The sequence below is a fragment of the Clarias gariepinus genome, chromosome 9 (genome assembly GCF_024256425.1).
Source record: "Clarias gariepinus isolate MV-2021 ecotype Netherlands chromosome 9, CGAR_prim_01v2, whole genome shotgun sequence".
In the NCBI taxonomy this organism is placed as follows: Eukaryota; Metazoa; Chordata; class Actinopteri; order Siluriformes; family Clariidae; genus Clarias; species Clarias gariepinus.
In genome coordinates this window covers 13909677-13934067 of record NC_071108.1, presented here as the reverse complement: position 1 = coordinate 13934067, position 24391 = coordinate 13909677, and the positions used below count along the sequence as shown (strand labels likewise).

General features: G+C 39.6%; 1 protein-coding gene across 6 annotated transcripts in view; it reads right to left on the bottom strand.

The window, feature by feature from the left end:
- Nucleotides 1-24391, bottom strand: part of elavl4 (ELAV like neuron-specific RNA binding protein 4) — a 70647-nt gene that overhangs the window by 17029 nt on the left and 29227 nt on the right. For all 6 annotated transcript variants that reach the window (XM_053504254.1, XM_053504255.1, XM_053504253.1 and 3 more), the window contains 4 exons: nt 19466-19552; nt 16273-16513; nt 4813-4916; nt 1214-1367 (listed from right to left, as the gene is read on the bottom strand). In XM_053504254.1, coding sequence (XP_053360229.1) covers nt 1214-1367; nt 4813-4916; nt 16273-16513; nt 19466-19552 — 586 coding nt within the window. The remainder of the gene's footprint in view (nt 1-1213; nt 1368-4812; nt 4917-16272; nt 16514-19465; nt 19553-24391) is intronic.

Sequence of the window (24391 nt, the reverse complement as noted above, 5' to 3'; positions counted from 1 at the left end):
ATGTTTATGCGTGTCTTGGTGGATATGAGCACACACTGTTCCTTAGCAGAGAAAATGGAATCACATCATGTAATATTCTGTGGCTTATGGGATTGCACTGCAAGTAATGATATCCTAAGTATGCAGACATATAAAAAGTATTCTTCCACAGCATGCATAAAAACTCTCTCTCTCTCTCTCTCTCAGATATATAGTATATATATTTGTATGTGAATAACCATCAGCCATAACAATATGACCAACTACATGTACCTAGTATTATGCCACACAGTGCGTTACTGTTTTGGTAGCAAAAAGGTGACCTACAGTACACAATATTAGTCAGGTGGTCATAATGTTATGGCTGATGTATGATGATTCTTTGGGTGCTGATTAGATTTCTTTTCCAGGCACATGAGTGTTCGATCAGATTTATATCTGGGGATTGACAGGCTGTTGTTCACTGTGTGTTCTGCTGTCTTTCTATCATGGCTACCCTTGCCTTTTTTTTGCGGTTTGTGCTGCATTTTTGTGGCCTTTTGCTCCCCACAGGCATAGATAAACCTTTGGGTTTCCATGATCCTGCCACCAGTTTACTGAGTATAAAATTAATAATCAGTGTTGATGTGTTAATGCCATGTCTGATTGGTGTATACACACACACACACATATATTTATATACATACAGTACAAACTGCTTGCGCCTTATTGATGCCAGAGAGATATGTCAGTTGAATGCTGTTTAAAAGTAAAATCATGCCCTGGCTTGCTTCCATCATTTACCACCTCTTAAGATCATGTTTAAAGCTCAAATACACACACATAGTGGCATATTTTTTGAGCCATGGCCCTGATGTGTGTTTAAAAGGGCATTCTGCTACATGAATGCGCATTAAGCAAACTAGTGGCACTTTGCCGCAGCCGAGGTGATATTATGAAACAGAGCTAACAGTTCAGTAAGCAATGCACGCTGTGCCAAAGGATTCCTCTTTAAACAAGATACTTGTGTTCACATGTGTAATTGTGTACAATTTGTGTGTTTAACCACAAAGCATGCCTTGTCATGTATGGAACTATATAATCCTGTATTTTAGTTAATGAAAGACTATAAATCTGTATCGCCAAATGTGTGTGAGTGAGTGCTTGTAGGCTGATTCCAATTGTGATGGTCTGTGTATGTGTGTGTGTGTGTGTGTGTACATGTTTGTGGACTGAGAAGTTGCCCCATGGATACCTGTGACCTGGTCGACGAGGATACGGGAGGTGATAATTCGTCCATACTGGGAGAAAAGTTGATCTAGCTCTTTCTGGGTCATGGTCTTTGGCAGCCCACTCACATACAGATTAGCATCACGGATAGAGGCAGAGCTGGGCCGTGCATATGACACCTGAGAGAACACACACACACACAACATATAATTCAGATAGGAAGGTCAGAAGATGGTGGAGATTCTTTTAAGAACATTGTGTGTATGCTCTGGGGTTCCCCCACATCACAGTGAAGTGTGAATGCTATTTGTATTTTTGCATATTTGCAGTTCTCTCTGCTAAACTGGCAGATAGCGCCATGGAACCTTCTGTCTCTGATAGCAGTGAGAGCCAAACCATTGCACTCTCTCGCTCTCTCTCACACACACACACACACACACACACACACGCACACACCCTCTCTTTCGCACATACCCTCGCACAATATGCTCTCACCCTCCTCAACTTGTCAAGCTCAGTAGCACCTTGGACAGCTCCTCTCACACTAATACACACTGCTTCTCTCTCCATGTCACTCTGACAAACTTTCTCTTCGAGTTGGTTACTCAGTATCACTCATACAATATTCACACATTTTGAGGTAAATCACACACAGACACACACAGACGCACACATTAAGGTAAATCCATATGATGGGTTGGTGTTCTCTTTGTCTGAGTGTCTCATTAGAGCGGCTCAGTGATGGTTATATCTCTCCTTTCCTGCCTTTCCCCTGCCATTAGGAGCAGGAGCAGGCACTGCCTTCTGTGTTTCCATCACTGCTGACATTTGGGTTCCAGAGCCATCAAATGCTGTTACAGTCATACAAATAGCGCGCTGAAGACATGATCCATTCAGGAGTAATCTTCTGAAATCCAGTTAAAGTGCGAAGGCAAAAGGCACAGAGCCCTGGCACCGTCCTTACCCTGCCTCCTGCTCTTTTTCCCGTTCATTTGATTTTTTTTTTTTTTTTTTACACACTTCCCTTTTTTTCATCCTCTCTTCTTTTCTTTCCATGTCAAGCAGCTCCAGATGCTGGATCTATCAACACCCTGTCTGCCTGTGAAGAGTGTGTGTGTGCGCGTGCTACTTAGACAGAAGTGTGTGTTTGTGTGTCTGAACGACATGTGTGAGAGTGATGAGAGTGTGCGTGTGTGTGTGTGTGCCTGTTTCGCTGCACGAATCTCTGCTCTTTGCACCCTTCATAGGATTTTTTCCTCTCACACCTCAACAGGAAGGCAAAGTTTGAGTTTAGCTGTGAAACAGGAAAGCGCCACGAAGGCAGGAGGGCGCCTGTGTGTTTGCATTTGTGTGTACTAGCTCAGAGCGTGAAAGGGGAGATCAGGGGTGAGACTCGCACCATCTCCTTCACTCTCCCCTTTACCACCATTTCTCTCTCACACGTTTCTATTCCTGTCCGTGTTAGATAGCGCTGTGTTCTGATTATTGTCCTTCCTGTCAATTTGCATTAGCTAAGAGTCTCTCAGTCTGATTTATGTGCGACTTTAAAAAAATCTCGCAGTGGAAGTCTAAGTTAGGGTTAAGACTGATATTTATACATATTGCAAGCGGGTTACTTAAGAAACGTGTCCTTAAAATCTAATTGCTTAGTTAACTAAGGCAATAAATATCTATACATTTTTTCCATTTGTTTGTTTAAGGTTGCTTTCCCAGGTTGTCTTCATTCACTCTTTGTCTTAGATAACCTCAGAGGCTGGAGAGACTCCCATGCCTCACACTGTGCGTTTCAAGAGGATGATGACCTTCAAACACTCTTATTTGCTATGTTGCAAGAGAGGATTTCATTCTCCTCATGCCCTCTTGCTGCATTAGTGGAAGAAAAAGCCCCTTTTGAGTTGTGTGGTATTAATCTAAAGGAAAGGTTTCACATGGCGAAAGAGAGGAGAGTGAAACTAAGGCCTGATCAAAGAGAGTAGATGGAATCGCCATCACCGCTGCCTCATGCTGTGATGGATGGATAGAGAAAGTCTGAGGAAAGGAGAGGTGGAAAGATAAAGGTATTAGAGTGCTTTCATAACGGCTGTATTAGAAGGAGTCCCACTGGGAAAATCACAGTGTGGACTGTCTTGGCTTATTTGTGTCGTCTTTCATATATGTGAGTGAGAGAGAACATGGTGGATGTATGCGAGACGTGTGTTTGTGTGAAAATGCATCATATAAAGAACGAGAAACTTGGATCAATGAGGTTGATTAGAGCACCTGAAGTACTACAATAAACCATCTCTGGGACCAAAAGCCTCGCCTGTACATCGATTTTACATCCACATGACTCAACTGTGGTGTGGAGCACAGACCCACTGACATATGTTAAAGTGTTAGTACTGTGCTGCTGGGAATGTGTGTGTGTGTGCGTGTGCGTGTGCGTGTGTGTGTTGTGTGTGTGCACTCCTGCCGCCCAAACAGTGAGAGATGAGCATGTGTGCAGTGAGAAGCTGTGACGATGAGCAAACACACACACGCAGTGACTCATTTCATCTCTGACGGGTTCCAAACTGAGGCTGAAACCAGCACTACAGTCGAATCACCACAAACCCACACATACACACACACACACACACACACGCACATGCACACACACAAAGCCACCTGCTACTGGCCCTCTGGAAACCGCCCATGTTTGTGTTTATCCTGGTTTCAACAACAGTTTTTTTCTCCCGATCTCCATTCCTCCTCGTCTCTGTCTGTCTGTTTTTTCCCTCCCAGGCAGCAGAGCCTGAAGGAACAGTCGCTGTGTTTTCATGTCGGCCTAAGCACAGGAAATCCAATCTGATTAGATTAGTAAGGATGTAACTGAGCGGCCGGGGATTATATGCCAGATGATCGCAACCCGATTACACTGTGATTCAGACTAAAAAGGAGCAGAGGTGAATATTCACAGTAAAAAATGATTTCCTATTTGTAAAATAAATAAATAGAAAAATACATAGAATAATATTTTCAGCTAGATAAATATGAAGTGCCCCTGACATTCTCAGTCTACCTCACCTCTCTGACTGGGTTTACAGTATAACAAAAACACATTGAGGTGACTACTTAGCATTTCAGCATCTTTTATTATACATTCTATTTTTCCTTTTTCGCGTGACTCCGTGATTTGACATTTGGAGATGCATTTGCATATCAATTACACTATTTTCCCTTTTCTCCCTGCAGTCGCTCTCCTATTTCCTTCTGCATCTTAATGAGGCGGATTTCCCCTCCTCTCGCTTTTGTGTCGCAGCACCGCAGCCCAGCACGAGTCAATACACACCACATGTGCTAATCAATGCAGCTCCACTGGCAGAAATGGTGACAGGAAACATTCAGTGAATTGACTCGTGCAGTTGGGAGAAACGGCTGATGACTAATTGGGGAGGAAAGCAAAAGCGCTTTGCCATCCAAATGAGATATTGTTCCATTACCGTCATACTATCCCATAACAAAATCAGCACCATGTTCACACACACCCCTTACCATACACATACCAACATACACGTACTTACACACACACACACACACACACACACACACACACACACACACACACACTTGCCTTCTAATAGTGTGGTTGTGATTTAACAGTACCTTGATAGTTTTGGTCTGAAGTCTGAGTCCATTTAATGTGTTAATGGCTTTCTCTGCATCCTTTGGATCAATGTAGTTGACAAAACCATATCCAAGACTCTGTCCTGTGAGTGAAAGAGAGAGAGAGAGAGAGAGAGAGAGAGAGAGAGAGAACGAAAGTGTTATCAGTCTACAGCATTAGCATGTATGACACCCACAACTGTGTGTGGGTGTTAAGAATAAGTTTTCCGCTCAAAACCTCTGACAGTGTCTAAACTCGAATGATTTTGATTGAACATTCTCTCCCCACCGTCTGCTGCTTGGAAGGCTAAGCAGCCACAAGCACAACGGATTCCCTGCAGAACCGGCAGCTGCCTTGCTAGCAGCGTTTCTCTTCCTCCTCTGGCTTTCTTTAAACATCTTGTCACAGGAGTGCAGGGGAGCTCTGATGAGGAGTGCAATGCTCATCCTCGTTTATTGAAACAGACGTGCACAACTCCGTAGCGCATACACAAAGTGAATTGTAAATGCTAAATAGCTATACTGCTCCAAATGCTGATTACGTTAATATTTACTCATTTTTCAAAGCTGCCAGATGTGTGTACATCGCGGATTATGTACCTAAATAACCATAAAGAACGTATAAATATCTCTCTCTGAAATGATGAGTTCTGGTTTTCAATGAAACAATAACACTGTCTATGCTATGGAGCACTAAAGAACACATTTTCTCTGAAAATTCTCTAAAATATTTTTTTATTTTATTATTAATAATATTATTATTGCTATTATTATTATTATTATTATTATTAGTCGTAGTAGTAGTAGTAGTAGTAATAGCAGCAGTAACTTTGGTCATAGAAATCATAGTAGTAGCAATATTAGTAGCAGTGAAAGTAGTAACAATAAAAAAAATATTCATAGTATAAATCATAAAATATAGTACTGGTAATAGTAGTAGAAATGCGAAGATGTCGTGGGAGATATATTTGTAAATGAGTAGCAGTGGTGCTACAGTACATAGCGACTATAAGTAAAATAAAAGTAATCATAGTAGTAGTAGTATTAGTAACTTTAGTAGTAAAAATCCTATCATAGTGATAATAATACCAGCAACAAAAACTGTTAAAGGAGTAACAAAAGTAATAAAGGGAGTAGTATAAATCATAAAAATAGTATTAGCAATAGTGGTAAAAATCCTAAAATATTGTGAAAAAAATATTAATTATTATTATTATTTTTTTAAGGAGGAGTGGTGGTAGCTACTCTGAGTAAAAAGAACAAAAGTAGTTAAAGTAATAGTAATAGTAGTGGTAGTAGTGACTTTGGAACTACTTGAAATCCTAGTAGTAATCCTAGTAGTAGCTCAGTGGTTAAGGCATTGGACTACGGTTCGGAAGATCCCAGGTTCAAACCCCACAACCACCAAGTTGCCACTGTTGGGCCCTTGAGCAAGGCCCTTAACCCTCAACTGCTCAGATGTATAATGAGATAAAAATGTAAGTCGCTCTGGATAAAAGCGTCTGCCAAATGCCTAAATGTAAGTGTAAATCTAATGCTACTAGTATTACTGAGCAGTAACATTAGTTATAAAACAAGTGGTATAAATATAGTATGATATACTGTAACAAAGCATTAGCAATAGAAGTAAAAATCCTAAATTCTAAGATTACATTAAGGGGTTTAACCTACAGTTAAGGTCTAAAGTCACTTACGGTATTAGTAGCAGTAATAGTACTGTAAATAAGAATTAGAGAGGGTTATTGCAAATGAACTATACTTCCAACACCAGGAAGCACTCTTGCACAAAGTTTGATCCATTTTCAGTGAATGGATAGATAAATATAGTACTGTATGAAACCGTGCCTGATGCCAGTTCTACATCTGTGCAGTGACGCAGGACTTAGCCAAGCAGCTCTGTCACCATTTATACCAGCTCCCGCTTAGGGGTGCCGGCGAGCAAAAACTGCCGGAATTAAACCCACCAGCAAAAAAGACACATCCACACACATACACATATGTTAGAATCAAGAAAGTCTAACCCATATCGTTTACAAAGTAATAAACAGATATGAAATATGCCTGTGTTTGGCAGATGGGAATGGATCAAGGGAAAGTTATTAAAGTAATTGTTTGGTTAATAACTGCACTGAGAGCAACTACCTCAATAAAATGTTAAACTGGTTTTTGTAATGAATCTGTTTCTGTGCTCTGCAGCAAAATGCCTGGTCAGAACAGCACACACATGCACACGCACACATACACGCACGAACACGCAGACAATCATATGCATGACTAGGTTTCACAAACCCTCTGAGCATGCTCATTCTCTCACATTTTTTTAAATACACACTGACTTGCACACACACAAAACTATGCAACTGCACACTGGTTAGTCACTGTACTGTATATTAAGTGTATAAAATCTTTTTATAAAAAGGAGTCATATGTGAAGCTCATGAGGCAAAGCATTCATTAACATGGGAGTGTATTTAATGCTGTGTGTTGCGCAAGTGGAGTTGCACAATGTGTTTGCAGCTTCATGCATTGTTTATCTTCTTTATCCTGATCAGTGTGGTTGTGGGTTAAATTACTAATTTGTTTACATTTTGGGGAAAATACAGGGTGTCCCAAAAGTCTACATACATAGGGGAAATTAACATAATTAAGCAATTACGCGCATAACACCAGATGTGTTACACACAAGTTCATTGTGAGTGGGAGAGACGACTCTGAGTGCTTGTGTTTACAAGAAATATGAATCATATTGAGGCTGCTGTGTAAATAAAGTTACATTTTGCTAAAATGTGTTAATTTTCCTTATGTATTGAGACTTCTGGGACACTCTGCAGAACCTGCTACAGTAAGTTCATTACGAAATATTGCTGGCAGGTACAAACTAAATTACTTAATGCGGGAGTGAGTAGGATCGGTCAGAGCTGCTTGGGGAGTGAGCGGGAGTTGGTTTAAAAAAACAAAAACAAAACGGTTTTACACACACACTAGACTGTAATGTAAATCTATTATTAAAAACTGAGAGAATAAGAGAGAATGTTTCCTTACTTCACAAGTACACACACAGAGACCTACGTACTCATTCAATCTTTCATCGGTTGTAGAAGACATGTACACGTGATTAATGAGGATCACAAAGATAGGAAGTGATGTCAGATTGCATCCAGAAAGAGTGAAGGCTGTACAGAACAAGAACTGACAGGAAGCAAAATAAATATCTAAACTAAAGAAATAATGTTGAAAAAAACTTTGGGGACAACAAGGCAGTAAACGTTTGTTGACGGAGTGGAGTATTAGCTCAATTGAATTCAATTAGATTAATAGATACATTAACTTACATATCGTAATTGTCAGTTTAAATGGCAAAAACGTGAAATGAGACATTACACTGTTAATGAGCTTTTAATGAGCATGCATTTCCCCATTTTCTGACTTTTGAATTCCCTCAAGCAAGCTTGCCACCTAGACAAACAAGGAAAAGAATGGCAAATAAGTGTTAAAATATATTCAATAATGCTTTGGTAACTATTTAACATTTATATAATGGAAGCTTATAGTAATATTTTTAATCCTGAAGAGCATGTGAACACAACTGTTTGTTGAACATCCTAACAAGGTGCAATGCGGCTTTTAAAGTATGTGTAAAATCTGGAGAGCTGGATTCATTAGACATGCCATCATTGCGCTGATGTCATGCCTTGTAGAACAGCTGTCCTCTTGTCACTCATGACCACTAACGATTGCGTATAAAAAAAAAAAAAGAGGAAATTGCGGCGGCTTACTGTGCGTTGTTTTTGCTTTGTGTCCGGCTAGAACGTGATAGACAAAAAAAGAAAAATGTTTCAGGATGATAAAAAGGACCTAAGACAAAATATTTTTAGATTTAAATAAACAAACAAATAAATAATCAAACAGAATCTGTATTATATAAAACGAGGTCCTGTATTCTTGTACTATATCCTATATTCTTTACACACAAACACATACCTGCCACACTTCTCCTGACTGTACGTGTGCACCCTATTCAACTTTATATTGCAGTGTATCATATTTAATTAATTTGTGTTTCCAGTAGCATGAGGAATTTAGGAAAGTGAATATTTGAAACTCTGTCTGAATGATTTAAATGACTGAAACATTATTTAAAGGTCCACTGCTTTCATTGATTGAAAATGAGATAAAAAAAGAAAAAAACAACCATTCAGTTAAACACTATATTGCCTGCAGCAATCTTGTTGCTGTTCTCAAATTCTGTGGCAGCCATGTTGGGTTTGTTCACTTGAGTCAGGTGGCAGTGCAGAATCTACTATCTGTGCAGGGGAAAGAGTGGCAAGACCGGCTCTGCGAAAAAGAAATGTGACAGCTCTGTGAGCATGTGATGCTAACTCACCTTGATAGTATGAAGCTTCCTGGCTACACAACAATGAAATGTGTTTGGTCAGTCTAAAATTTTGTGAGATTTAGGATTTGGAAGGCAAAAAAGGAAAAGAGAAAAAGCCCCTTCGATTTGTCAGAACAGATGCATCACCAGCGTTCCCTGCCTGACATTTTGCCCTTGCTGCAACAGCATCTAGGGACAGTACTGCTGTGTGCTGAGGAGAAGTTTCACCATTTCCTAGCCCTTCTGTTATATTAGCCAACGCCGGGAAGAGACAAAAACCAAATTAGTTTATGCCTAATCAGAACTCATTCTTCAATTTGATAGTTAAGTATGAATTTATGACTTTTCTAATTTGCTCAGTAATCTTCTATCAAAGGAGACAAAGGCTTGAGTGAAGTGTAATTAGATAATGTGGTGTGTTATGATATAAGTTTGCATTATAAATGTTGTTTATCATCAGTTATAATGGCTTTAATTCAGCCCATTCATGCTACATAAGCTACATAATTCACTCAAGGCTGGCTAAGTGCTTTCTCAGACAAAAGCTAAAAGCAGCTTTGTATCTTCTGATTGAATTTTCATTAAAGGCTAATATTTCTTTGCTTGCCTTTCTAGCCAGTCAGCTAACATGGGTGGCACTTCGAAGGCACTAACTTAAAAAATAAAATAAACCTTTTTTTCCTCAATCCAAAAAAAAAAAAAAGCTTTCACTATTTGATATGTTTGATTCCTGTACATCATTTCATATATGGAAATAATTTTATTCAGACAGCCTATATTGATCACTATGTAAATACTGTATATACATATAATAGTACTGTGCAGAACCTTGCTTTTATCAATATAAACTGCACTTGGAAAGTATACATTACTATGACTTTGTGTGTGGGTGTAAAAAAAAAAAAAGGATAAATGAAACAGTTCCATGTTGGTGGATTAGACTTGTTTGCCTGGCGTAATTGATTACAGGTTTTAAAAATACCTTGCTGCTAATTTACAGAATTTTATTTATTTATTTTTTCCTTACCAGACCTAGAAAATCTGCATGATCCAGTGCAGTTATGTGACAGTGAGTGTGTTTGTTCTTCCTCTGTGTGGTGTGTGACCCTTATTTCATACATATTTTGTTGCTGAAGAAAAAACTATTTTTATATACCAAATAACAATAAAGATATTTGCATACGAATATGTAATGGTATGTGTCTAAAGGAACCGGACATTCCTGTGTTCAAATCAATTTGATCAGTAGCTATAATGGGGCAAAGAAGTATTTAGTCAGCCACCAACTGTGCAAGTTCTCCCATTTGCCGATTGGCCTGTAATTTTTATCATAGGTAACTATGAGAGATAAAATAAAATAAAAAAATCCAGAAAATCACATCTGGAAATCTGGAACTGGCTAGGTCACTCCAAGACCTTGAAAGGCTTCTTACGAAGCCACTCCTTCGTTGCCTGTACGGTGTGTTTGAGATCATTTTCATGCTGAAAGACCCAGCCACGTTTCATATTCAATGCCCTTGCTGATGGAAGGAGGTTTTTACTCACAATCTCACGATACATGGCCCCATTCATTCTTTCCTTTACACGGATCAGTCGTCCTGGGCCCTTTGCAGAAAAACAGCCCCAAAGCATTATGTTTCCACCCCCATGCTTCACAGTAGGTATGGTGTTATTTGGATGCAACTCAGCATTCTTTCTCTTCTAAACACAAAGTTTTATTTTGGTTTCATCTGACCATACGACATTCTCCCAGTCCTCTTCTGGATCCAAATGCTCTCCAGCAAACTTCAGATGGGCCTGGACATGTACTGGCTTAAGCATGGAGACACGTCTGGCACTGCAGGATTTGAGTCCCTGGCAGCCCAGTGTGTTACTGATGGTACAGTAGCCTTTGTTACTTTTGTCCCAGCTCTACAGACCTGTAGTGCAGGTCTACAATTTTGTTTCTGGCGAAGCAGTCTTTGACAGCTCTCTTGGCCATGGTGGAGTTTGGTGTATGACTGTTTGAGGTTGTGACCAAATACCTTTTTCCCATCATCATTTGCAAATAAATTCTTTCAAAATAAATTCTTAAAAATGTGATTTTCTGGATTTTTTCTTATTATTATTTTGTCTCTCATAGTTGGGGTATACCTATGATGAAAATTAAAGGCTTCTCTCATCTTTTTAAGTGGGAGAACTTGCACAATTGGTGGCTGACTAAATACTTTTTGCCCCACTGTATGTGCCAAATATCGTACATATCTGAGTATACAGTCCTCTTCCAGTAAAGAGCACAGGGTGAACTGATGGGATGGTGTCAGCATTTTTCTCTGCCAGGCTAGTGGAACAGCTGGGAGATGGAGAAGCCTCCCGCCCCCGGGTTCTTCCTCTCCCCAATGAGCTGGAGCCTACGGCGACTTGGTGCAGAGCCCAAAGTGTGTGGGCTGTCTGAAAGGGATGAGTGTATGGGGAAAATGCCGAGCACAGTGAATATGGGACACCCCAACAAAGCAACGCTAGACCCTTGCACATAACAGAGCTGGCAGCAGCACCAAAGGCTTCAGAGAAACTCACGTGATTGCAGAAAATGAGCTATAGAATAATCCATGGGCTCATTTTTGACATATACTGTACGTATGGTGTACCTTCCTTTGCCACCCTCCTTTCTTCATATTTTGCTCCTAAAGACCCAGACCTTTTTGTATTTTTAAGTAGACTTGAGGAATAGCGCTCCAGGCTTCATGAAATACTTATTTATTTATTTTTTTTTTTTCGGTTCTTAATTTTGGCAGGTTTTGGCTCTCATTTTCAGTTTATTCCCTGTACCTGACCAGTTTCAGATGACTGTTTTGTTTGTTAAGCCACAAAGTGATCTATGAATCATTCATTCCCTGAATTAATTCATTATAAACAAACAACAAAAAACCCATATACTGTAGCGTTAGGCTTATTAGTACACTGGTAATGCTAAATGCTAAGTGCCCCATCAGTGACCAGATGAGAGGGGAAATAAGGTCGCTGCTGAGGTTGTTACATAAACAACAATTAAAAAAAAAAAAAATGGTTCTTTAGAGACTTTGCAGCCTGTCGCAGCAAAACATTTGTTTCTATTTTTAATCAACTTATTTGAATTTAATATATAATAAATGAGGGGGCTCAAGACTTTTGCACAGTACTATATGTTTAAAGTACATAATGTTAGATAAAGGCTAAATGATTCATTTCTCCAACTGGAAGCACATATTTACGAGTTTGGTAGAAGGACAATATACATAAAATATATGACTATAAATGAAAACACAGGAAATATTTGCGTGTATTAGATATTAGCCTATGCATGATAAATAAAAAGTAAATGTCGTTTAAAAAAGCAATAAAAACTGATATTGCTTGGGTGGAGGAATATGGAGTTGTACAAGCATCCTAAATTCCGTCTATTGTTTTAGTTACATAGTGGTAAAATCACTGCTTAGTTCTCCAGCCTAATGTCAGTTGAAGAACTTTCTTCTACTTGTGGCGTTTGTCTGAGGAAATCAGACGGTAAAGAAAAGTTCATTGTCAGACAATGTAAACTGGCTTTCGGATGCTTTTACCTTGAATAACAATTACACATTCCCCCACGCTCTCACTATGCTGAAATTGGATTTCATCAAGGCATCATGTTAATTGTTTCTCCAGCATAAATTCGAATATTCATGATCTCCAATTTACAGAGCATCAACTCATGTTGCCTTTTGTCACATCTGTCTTGTGAAAAATCCTTAATAGCTCTCTGTATACAGTAGGTACTTCCTATGTTTGTCTCTTGCTGATTAAAGTGCTTATGACAGAGTATAATTCTGGGAGAAAACTTTTGAAGAGAAACCCTTCACTTATTTTCAGTGTACTGTAAGTGCATGAATTTAGACTCAGGTAGAGGACCTTCTTGGACTTGCTGCACTCAGGTCAGTAGTACGACAGATGGCAGTGGTGTTCGGTGTGCGAATTTGATGTGTAACTGAACAAGCAGATGTACAATGTACGAGGCTGTTTGATGTCAGCTACATAAGTGTTAAACACAGACTCAACTGATAGGAGCATCACTTTGTCTGCCAAGCCATTAAACACCAGCCAATGGAGCCTGTGGATTCAGAGAGAATGGGAAAACAATGAAGGGAAATGGCAGGCATCAAAGGGGATGAGGGTGTGTGTGCTATTCGATTTTCCCTTTCACAGGACATGATAGAAAATTGGCCTGAGTGCGAGACAAAGAAAAAAGGAGCAGTTTTTCAATTTTAATTGCACAGTAATTGTTTGCCGCTCGCAGAACTCGAACAGAGGACTTTCATTTTAACCCGCTTCCTGAGATAATAACAGATGCAGTCAATCTGTAGCAATCGCAGCCATATTTATGGACGGAATGCACATAGGCGAACAAACGCAGATCCTTGTCTGTGCTCTGAAACCATCGATCAAGCTCTCTCTTGTTCTCTCTACTATACTATCTGCACTATCTTCCTACAAACATTCTTATATATTCCATTAAGGTTTTTCATTGAAGATTTGGCATAGGCTCTAAGAAACCTCTTGACATAGTATATGTGTTTAGCTCTTTATTAGTAGTCAGCAGAGAGGATCCTGAGACAGCAGTATTGGAGGAAGCTGCATGCTCGATTCAGGCCTTTAAAAACAAAGACTTTGCACTATGTTAGCAGCATAGCCATCTGTTTTATTCATGGCCCTAAACAAATCTTCACTGTAATGACTTTTTTCCTACCTTTAAAGCTGGGCTGAAACCGCTTCTGCCGACTAAATATACAGAAAAAATAATAAATACGATGCATCTTACAAAACATCTCCTTTACTGTTTGGTTAAGCTGATAGACTGAAAGGAATGAAAGAGTTGATGAAGCATGAGTGTACATTTAAATACTGTTTTTCTGTACCTGTATATTGGCACTTAATAAAAGATTAGGCCTTGAGTTTCTGGTTTATTGCATACACAGCCAGCTGGTTAGAGGAGAATTGTGTGTGTGTAAGAGTGTGCGCCAGAAAGGACGGGTAAACAATTTTCCTTGGCACTTCAGTGGGTAGCAGTTGGCTAGGCTGTTAGGGAGCAAGAGAGGTAGCTGTAGCTAGAGTTAACTCATCTGCCTGGTGTCTTATCAAAGTTGACAGGAACGATGGAAAAGAGAAGAAAGTAGACGAAGAGACCTGCCTGTTGTCACCTTGTCGAAGGAGCCGTCGCGGCTGCTTTTGAACTGTCTGTAAAAGGATTCTCGTATACGTCAAAGCACTTTGAAAAACAGAGCAGATTGTCTTCTTGCTTGCATCGGTGGCATGCAGATGAAAGTCAACACTCTGCACGGGAAGATTGATCTGGTCAAATAATTTGACATTGAGTCCATCTGTGCTCAAACTCCCACTCTCCTGTTCTCTTGTTTTATCTCTCTCTTTCTCTTCCTCATAACGCTGTGACTGTTGTTAATGACGACAGGAGCCTGAGCATACAGCTACATTTCTCAAGGAATAAAGGGTGCTTAGTTAGTCTGAAATTACGAACTACGAAACTGAACAATGTAGTAGAAAGGCAGCAATGAAAGTATTTATAATGCATTGTGCTCTATTTCAGAGAACCCAGGTATTTCAGTGTGCTGTCTCACAGAAAAAGAAAAAAAAAAGCATGGAGGATCCCTAATGCTTCATAGTTGTTTTCCTCAATACTTTTACTGTGTGATAGTTAGAAAACAGTCATAATCCTTTTTCTGAATATAGAGCTTCACTGTTACATAAGAGAAGGTGACTGAATTGAAATGAGGTGTAGCAATAATTAGGTGTTATTTGAGAAAATGCTTGATCTGTGTTATTTGCATAATGTCATCGTGCTATTTGATTTCCCCTGATCCATGGAGCAGTGATGGGGTCACAGATTTGAAACATAAAAACAAATTTCAGATATCAGAATGTACATGCATGAACACTGAATAATACTCTAAAATGCATTTTTTTTTAAATTATGGAACATTTAGAATGTATCATGATGCAATCTTTTTTTTTTTCATTTTAGGGTTTTATAATAAAGCTAATAATAATAATAATAATAATAATAATAATAATTAAAGCTATATTCTATAATATTCTTTTTGATGTTGGAGTGGATAAAAACGTAAAAAGTCCAAACACCTTAATATAAACCAGCAAGAAAAAGAATGAAGTAGACGGAGGTTGTTTTTTAAGTTTAAATTAGGTATTATAGTTCATGAAAATGCTAAATAGTGCAATAGTTTAGACTGAATAGAGAAAATAATGTGATTAAAATTGTACCCTCGAACCACATGGAGACAGAAAGTGATGCCACCTGAGGACTGATGCTCTGCCATCTGCCTACTAGCCACTGACACTAGTGACCCATAATGCAAGTTTGCTTTTAACTTTTTCTTTCTTTTCCTCTCTTTCTTGCTGAGATTTCTGACTAGCTCCCCCCTTCCTTTTTTTTTAGTTCCATCTACTTCTTTTTGTTTTTTGAAAAAACAGTGGCTTTAGGCTCAGCCCTGGTCTAATGAGATTATCTGGTGCAAAGTGTCACTAAGTAGGATATAAAATGGAAGCCATTATCTGGCATTATCTGTTCACAGCCTCCACATCCATCTGTGTGCCACCCACATGGCCACTAGTGCGGGATTAGCAGGGGAGTGCAGCTTACATACCCCAGTGTGTCCTTTCTCTCTCTCTGTCTCTCTCACTCCCTCTAAGGGCTTAAACGTGTGGCCCCTACAGTGTAATGAGCAGCAGGAAGCTTTGAGATCATGGACCAATGCTCTGTGCCATATAAAACACAGTTAAATATATAGCACCCTGCTTGAGAGCCGACATGCAGCACTGCTTCCCCGATCACTTTTGTTCAGCACTTACTTGATCTGCTGTTCACGGAAGCATTGGTAGGCTGTCCTCGATTTCACACCTACACGGACACTTTGAGGGGGATTTGACTGCTTCATTTTATAAGGGCAGACTGGCACTTGTATTTCCCTTATTTTTGGTACCTTTCACACCCACTTCCCACCCTCTGTCAGTCGCTTGCATCACTTTCTCCCACATGCCTTCATCTTTGCTTCCTGCAGTACCTGTGATTTTGTCGCGGACCAGCTTGCAGGACTCGATCTCGCCGATGCTGCCGAAAAGGCTGCGGAACTCCTCCTGGGTCATGTTCTGGGGCAGGTAGTTGACAATGAGGTTGGTCTTGCTGTCGTCGTTGGAGCTGCTGGTCTGCATGGGCGACGGGCAACTGCGGTTGTTGCTCGATGGCCCGTTGGCTGTGGCCGGGTTCGGCCCGTTCGTCACCTGAGGCTCCATGTTACTGATTATCTGTGGAGAGGGGATGCGGGTAAGATGACAGGAACAAGGTGTAGTCTGTTTTTATATACAGAAGCTCTGTGCTTAAACAAAAACATCAACCCTAATGTGTTTAAGTAACACAAATACAGCTTAATCTTGAAATATTAAATGAATTGTACTTACTTAGTTACTTTCAATCTTTTTTTGTCAACAACCAGAACACATCAACTGACTACTTTAAACTAATAAAATGCATTTATATTATTCTAACATTCAGTTAAACAGTTTATTACCTCGATTACTATCAATTTTACACCAGCTTTACTTATCAAATTTAACAAAATTCTTATTCTGGACGCCAATAGTATAGCTTTTTACGAAGCAGAGTTTTATGTACAGTACACAATATCTTCCTAATTGTCTAGATGTTTTTCCTATGACATGCTTTATCTGTCAGTGATTGTTTTTGAGTTTTGTAACTAGGCAGTGTGACAGCACGAGTGACATGTTTGCTGGTTGTTCAGTTGTGCATTTAAGAGCAGGTGTTAGAAGTGCATCATGTCGGCCCTAAGGGAAACGGAGCTTTAGAAGCACCTCGTTCCTTCCTTCCTTCCTTTTTTTTTTTTTTTTTGATGTTTGTATGTTTTATTTCATCAGCCAACTTTTTTTTTTGTGGCGTTGGGTGGTTACAGTGTCAGTTCCTTGTAGGCTGACACATGTAACTGTCCTCTCCTGTCAGAATTACTTAGAAACAACCAATTATAAAGTGTTGAAAAACTTGGAAGGGTTCAGTTTAGCTTTCGCACCTTTCCATACTAAAGATCCTGACCCCAGGAGACAGCACAGCACACTGTATGAACACAGAGCCGTGATGGCTTTCTCCTCGTGCGCTGGCGTTTTAAAGTGACACTTTTTTTTTTTTTTTACATTTTACACATTTTACGAAACCGGCCACGGGGTCTCGCAGGGGCAGCCGTCACTGTCAAAACATTTTGTTTGTCAAAAAAAAAAGCAGCTTTAAAAGAAAAATCCACTCAAAAGAAACAAACAATGATCACACCTGGGTGAACTCAAACCGTTTGTCACTAGAGGGATGTTACCCAACCATGTTTAATATTCAGCTCTGCTTTTCAGACATGGTGTGGAATTTAGACTCGAAGCTAAAGTGAAAAGAAAAGGAAGAAGAAAAATAAAAAAAAAATTGAATGCTTTGTGCTGATAGATTCAAAAGGTTTAAATAATAGAGCAGGGAACCAAAACTGAGATCTAAGCTAAAATACCGCCGCTGATATTTTTAGCTGTACAAGCTAGTTTTTGTGTCCACACTCTGAGTCTTTGTCCTCCCTTATCAAAAATGACCCTGAAATTGTTGTCCTTTCACAGTCTACACTAGTATTTGCCAATTTTATTGCTTCTGATTACAAAACATTTAATCAATGTAAATACATTACAAATGTAAATGGACATGAATAAAACTTCCGTTATTCTACATTTTTAAAATAAAGATTGTTAAGCTCTGGGGATGCACATGTTAGTTACGTCCTTGATAATATGCACACAATAGTGAGACAAAGATACATGCAGCAGTAAAAGAGACACCACTGCAGACGGACAAGATTGTGTGTGTGTTTTGTGAGTGAGAGTGTGTGTCTGTTTTAAGGGAGCGCTATTAATTTTAAGCGTCTACTTCTTTTTTGTGCTGTTCTGTTATATTCTATCAGCATGAGAGAAACGAAAAAACCTTGTTGTTCCTTTAATTATGCAAATATTAGGAAAAAATAAGCAATTAGAGTATTCTATAATAATTTTAATAATTGCCTTACACTTGCAAGTGCAGAAATGCTAAAATGGTCTTCCCAAGTTTAAACACTTCATCCTTTTATGAAGCTTGTGGTATTTCCTACCATCACTTCTAAAAGCAAACCTGAAGGATTGGGACACATTTTTCGGCAAATGATATAATATATTGTATAGGATAAGTTTCCTCCGACACTGCAGCATTCCTGAGAAATGGCGTCTACATGAAGTTTTCTCAGGCAAACTCGGGAGGAGGCAGCCAGAGATGAAGGCAGGTTGCGCCGTCACGCCACGGCTCGGTGTCAGCATGAGGACAGACATCAGCTTGCCTTTTTATACAGGTGAACACCAGCACCAGATTATGCGCCTTTATTTCTGCAAAAGCAATGGCAGTTCTGCTGCCTGTTCTTGAATGCTGTGTCGCTTCGGTCGAGCTGTGTGTATGTACGCGTGTGTATATGTGTGTTAGTGTGCAAATGTGCGAGTGGGAAGGAAAGTAGCTCTGCCACTCTGCCTTACATAAGAATGTCAGGATGGGGATAAAAATACAGGTTCAACCAGCTTAATGTCCCTGAGCCAAGTAGATCCAGAGGTGTGTTAGATTGAGTGTGTGTGTGTGCGTGTGTGTGTGTGTGTGATAGGAGCACCATGACCGGATGCGTTTCAGTGTGTCTGTGCTACCTGCCATTAAACCAGTGCACTATAATGGCCTTATTAGTGGGGATGTTGAAATGTCAGGCTCTATTCTAATACATGTTTTCACTGGTAATGCTCTCCAGTCATTAGAGCGACCCGGGGGTGGTGCCTAGCTCTGTGCAAGTTTCATGCCTTTCGTCAACAAAATCTAGGAAGAAAAGAACACGAATCTGGAACAGCAGACACAGATAGGAATAAAGTAGAAGCATGGAAAATACAGCTATGGTGTTAAACATACTTCTGTGTCTTAGATGTCTAAATGTGAGCAGTAAGTCTTCACACTCAACAAGCTCAGCAATCACGACACATACAGTACAGTGAAGCAAACTTTACACAAGAGCTACTACCGTCTACTAGATGTGCACCATATTACTGTAAGCACAAAGCACCCTTGACACTACTATCCTCTGTGCGAGGCCTTTGTCGCCGGCAGGGCAGCAGAAGAAAATAGTGGTAAAAATGGCAGTAAGTGGGTGGCAGTCTCCTTACCATCTTTGGCTGTGTCAGCAGTCCCTTGTCAGCCCAGCCCTGGAGCTGCGGCAAGTCTGCCTGACGCCACTGAGTCTCTGTCGATCCCTACAGGAAGGGGGGGGGGGAATGGGGGGTTGTTCAGGGTCAATATTCAGACAGGCCTCATTTTTTGTGAATACCAAACCACTGTGTATCACAGCCAGCCCTGGCGGTCTCCAGGCACACTAAAACACACAGGTGGCTTTATTTTATTTCTTTTTTTTGCACCTTGAACAAATGTAGTATATGGAGTATATGTGGAGGTTGTTTGATTTGATGCTGGTTGAGATTTGGCTTGATTAAATTGAATTCAATCAATGTAAGGGTGTCTTAAAGTGGCTGCAGTCAGAAAGCAGATTTATAAAATGATAGGTAATCAGAATAAATCGACCACTCTATTCTGCATATTAAAATTGGCAGATTTATTTATTACATTTTTTTTTAATGAAGGATTTTGAGTCCCATTTAAGATGCTGAAAAAGAAAAACACCCTGGATTCTGTGCAGCCTGCAAGGTTCACAAAGCTGACCTTTTGACGAAGATCATCCCTGGGACGAACCAAAGCGGGGCTGCCGCAAGCATAGCGGGAGACGGGAATCGGCCAGCAAAGAACAGCCAATTTAGAAGGAGAGAAGGACTCTGAACCTGACCTTTCCCTCAGATGGAGGGGATGGTGGAGGAGTGTAATGGGAGTCATCCAGTGTTCGATGATGGAGGACACACTTCAGGATTAGACACGGCGAGGGGGGGGTGTTGGGGATTGGGCGAGTGGGTTCCATCTCATCTTTTAAAGCCTGAGCATGGATGCTTGGGCTTTTTAGGTGCTGGAGAAAAATGGAGTGTCAGCTAAAGCAGGAAATAGGAGAGGACGGGGGGTGGGGTGGCGGTTTATGAGGTTCTAGGAGCTGAGGTCGGTAATTTGAAATGGAATCCATCTCGAAAGATGTTTGTTTTTTATTTATTTGTGTGTTTTTTTATTTTATTTATATGCCACCATGGTTTTAGTTTTAGTGAGGACCGCAGGGTATGACATCACATTCTTATTGCTATGGCAATGAAACATAGTGCACATTCAATGGAACTTACAGACAACTGATATTACTTTCGGGTAGGACTCTACCACACATCATCCATATAAACCAATTAATGACTACAAATATGACATGCAGAATTCTTCAAGGTGAGAACAGGGATGACGCAGCCAAGTAATGCACCAGACCTGCATTGTGCATCATTCATCATTCAGTGTAAGGTTCTAAAAAGGACTTGGTTACTGCGCAGGACAGATGAACGTCCTTAGATAACAGGAGGGAGAGGACAGACTATAAATGAATTCACTCTCTATTTTCACTGACCTTTTCTCGAAGCTTATATGACTCAAACTGTCAAATATAAGACAATGGTGCAATACTTTTTGTTCTTGCCGTCTGTCTGTCTGTCTGTCTGTCTTTCTCACACACGCTTTTTGCTTCATAGAGAGACGGTAAAACACGTCAGCTAATCTGCTATTGTTCGTCATAATTATGCCATGGAAAAAAGCATGCATGAGTCTGAGCTCATAGGTGTTTAACATAATTGCTTATCGAGTGTTTCTCTTTTTAGAGCTGAGCAGCACTGTACAAAACCTTATCGCTTCCACACAATGTGATTTACAATCACACTGACACGATTCTACACACGTTTTTATTTCAGTTGGCCAAGCTTAACTATTTATTAAGAAACGAACGTAGGTAGAAGAAAGTGTAGGCTGATATTGTTTAACAGTTGGAAGTGGCGAATTACAGGGAAGTGACAAGCCGACAGGCTTCTCGCGGTTCTGCTCGAGCCTTATAAATCAAAATATCATTGTGTGGGAAAAAAAAAGAGAGAACTCAGTAAGCAATAATTACACCATTTTAAAGCATGCGCTGCTAAAATGGAAGCTTGCAAGTTTGAAATGAAAACCAACTTGCATGGTAGGTCTGTGAAACAGATCACAATACAAGGCGGTAAACTATAAAGCAATTTGCTTTAACAATACTGAATTCATCCTTTAAATGCATCTCCCTCGCAGGCATGATGTTTAAATAGGCAAATCAGAATATGAGAAATCACAGTTAGCAGAAAATATTACTTACAATTTCATTGCAATAAGGCAGCTCATTTTTAAAATCACTACCTATCATCTCTCTCTCTCTCACATGCGCGCACACACACACACACACACACAGCCAGTGAAACATGTTATCGATGGAAAACCATGTAATTATAAAAGGCTGCAACAGCATTTTGTGTCAGTGAAATGTCATGTTTTTTTTTTTTTTTTGTAGTCTAGTTGCATCTATGGGTAAAGGAACGAGCAGCAGCTTGTGTTCTGTGTGTCCTCATGCTTTACGCCACCTGCTGGTGTGCTGTGTAACAGATTAAACATCAGCCTTACCAACAAAATCTAACCTAGTCTCATCTCATCCAGCCAACTCTGATCCAACCCCACTGAAGTAACCTGTTTTGAGTGTGTATGTGTGTCTATGAATGTGTTTGGGCACTGCATAAAATAAAAGACAACTTTTACTGGTTCTATGTTCGGTGGATTTTTTTTTTTTTTTTCATAGCTGAGAAAAAAATAATAAATAAAAAAACAGCCCACCGAATAGACACCCAAGGAGAATGGAAGAAAAATATATTAATATCAGTGTGTGAATTGGCTTTTTCGCAAGCCTTCCAATTTATTTATGCTGGCTGACATGCAGTGAGCAGTGATTTTGACTAGAATTCTCTTTCCCCTTCTTTGACAGGAGGTAGTGCATGAGGAGAATATTAGCCAAAGTAATTTACCAGTACAAGTCAGATTACATATCTTCCATAGATAACCATCTGTACTGATATTCAGCTGTAAGCTGCTGAAATGTTGGTGCTTAAAATCACATTTCACGGCAGCTATAAATAATAAAAAGAAGCATCCAACCAGCTGGGAGCTCAGTTCTTCAGTGGTTTATCAGGGGTTGAAGTTGAGCTTGTGAATGTACGCTGAAATGCCAGAGGGAACTAAAGCTGTCCGGACCGATTCAGGGCTGAAGCGTTATACATTTCTTGTATCCTATGAACAGGTCAGATAAGTTCTGTGTATGTATTGATTTTTAATTTTTAATCTTTGTGTTTTGGCTCTCTGGGACGCCTCTTCCTGGCTGCAGTGGATCTCGAGGTCAGACAGATGCTCCAGCTAATCAATCCCGGCACTAATGTAAGATGTCAAGCATTCAGTCTGCTCAGCTCGATCAGCATCTACTTTAGCAAATGGGCTTTTTTTTTTCTGTTTTCCCAAGCGTAATAAGTCAGATCGTTCAGCATATAAGTATCTCTTCACAGACCTGCCAACCATGCGTTTTGCGTAGGAGCTCCACATTTTAACACTGCAGGACACGAGTACGAGTTGTCACTCAAAAATACGCCACAGTAGCAGCCTCCTTTACTTCTTCTAATAAAAACGTCACATGGACATATGAAACAACGGATATATTAATCTGCGTAGGTTTTTTTTTTTGAGGTTTCAGAAATTAACTGACCCCATAGAAGCCGCGCCTTTCACACCAACTTACAGCGCTTCCGTCAGAGCAAATGGGGAATGCTATGAGAGCTCAATAATGTAAAATGAAATCTATCAATCTACATCTCATGTACCTAACACTAGACAGTTGTGAAGGTTGGGAGGCGCGGACATTTTTAGACACCACACGTTTTTAGTCAAAAATTTACACAACAGGTGGAAGTAAATAGTGCGAGAATGAAGTGCCAAATCTAGCACTTATTAATAACTTTAAATAGTACTGATAATTAGAAAGTGTTTAGAGAGCCTGCCACTGCATGCAAGTACAAACAGTTTGAGTAGCTGCTATCACTTAAAAAAAAATTTTCATTGTTTTACTCAACATTAGTAGCAGTTATTGCAACTTATTTATCTCTATAAACTATATTTCTTAGAGGTTTTGGAGTTTTACAAATTACTAAAAGTATCTAATAAATGTTAAAATGCTTTTTTTTCTGCAAAAGTTGTGGTATATTTTTAAAACATTTATCAATTTTGGACCATTTAAACATTTGTAAGTTTATAAATAATTGAAAAGGTTTGAATTGAGTCTGGCTCAAAAACTGAACCAAGGATTGAATTAATTGAAGTAACCTTCAACCCACGAACTGCATAAATTTTAATCGCACAGCTTCAGAAACGACAGATTTTTAAACAGTGAAAATGCCACTTGTGTGGAACCAGGTCTGTCTCCATTTAACCTTTATAAATGCTTTTCTTTTTTATAAATTACAGAGTTACTTAAAATCAACATCCATCTTCAATTTTCTTCTTTCTCTCCCTGCTTGACTCTGTGAGTCTATCCGGCTGCGTGGTGGAGGCCGGGAGAGTGTCATAGCCTGATTGCATTATCTCTTACATTACTGCAGGTCTCATTAAGCTGGAGCAGGCTGGAGCAGCTGTGCATCTGGCCCAGCACTGATTCACTTTCACTGCCTTTGTGTCTCTGCTGTTCCTTTGATGCTCCGGTTGCGCAATCAAATTATTTTCAGCGGAATCTCTCTGACCTTTCTTTCTCCCGACAGAGGAACTTTACTCCCGTATGGTTTGAGGAATTAAGGACAATCCTTGAATATGTAGAAGAATTTATCAAAGTAGCCAGGCCAATTTCTCTGACACTGTCTGTCTTCTGTTGACGGGTGACAATTCATGGAAGATATATAATTGTAATGATTTTAGACAAAATTTATTTTATGCCCAACACTCATTTTCACGTTTTTTCCAACACTGTCAAGTCATGTGCAGAAGACAGAATTAATCTTCATTACATGAATTCAACGCTTTAATAAAGCATATTTTCTTGCCACCAGAATAATTTGGCGAGGAAGTAATAATTGATTGTT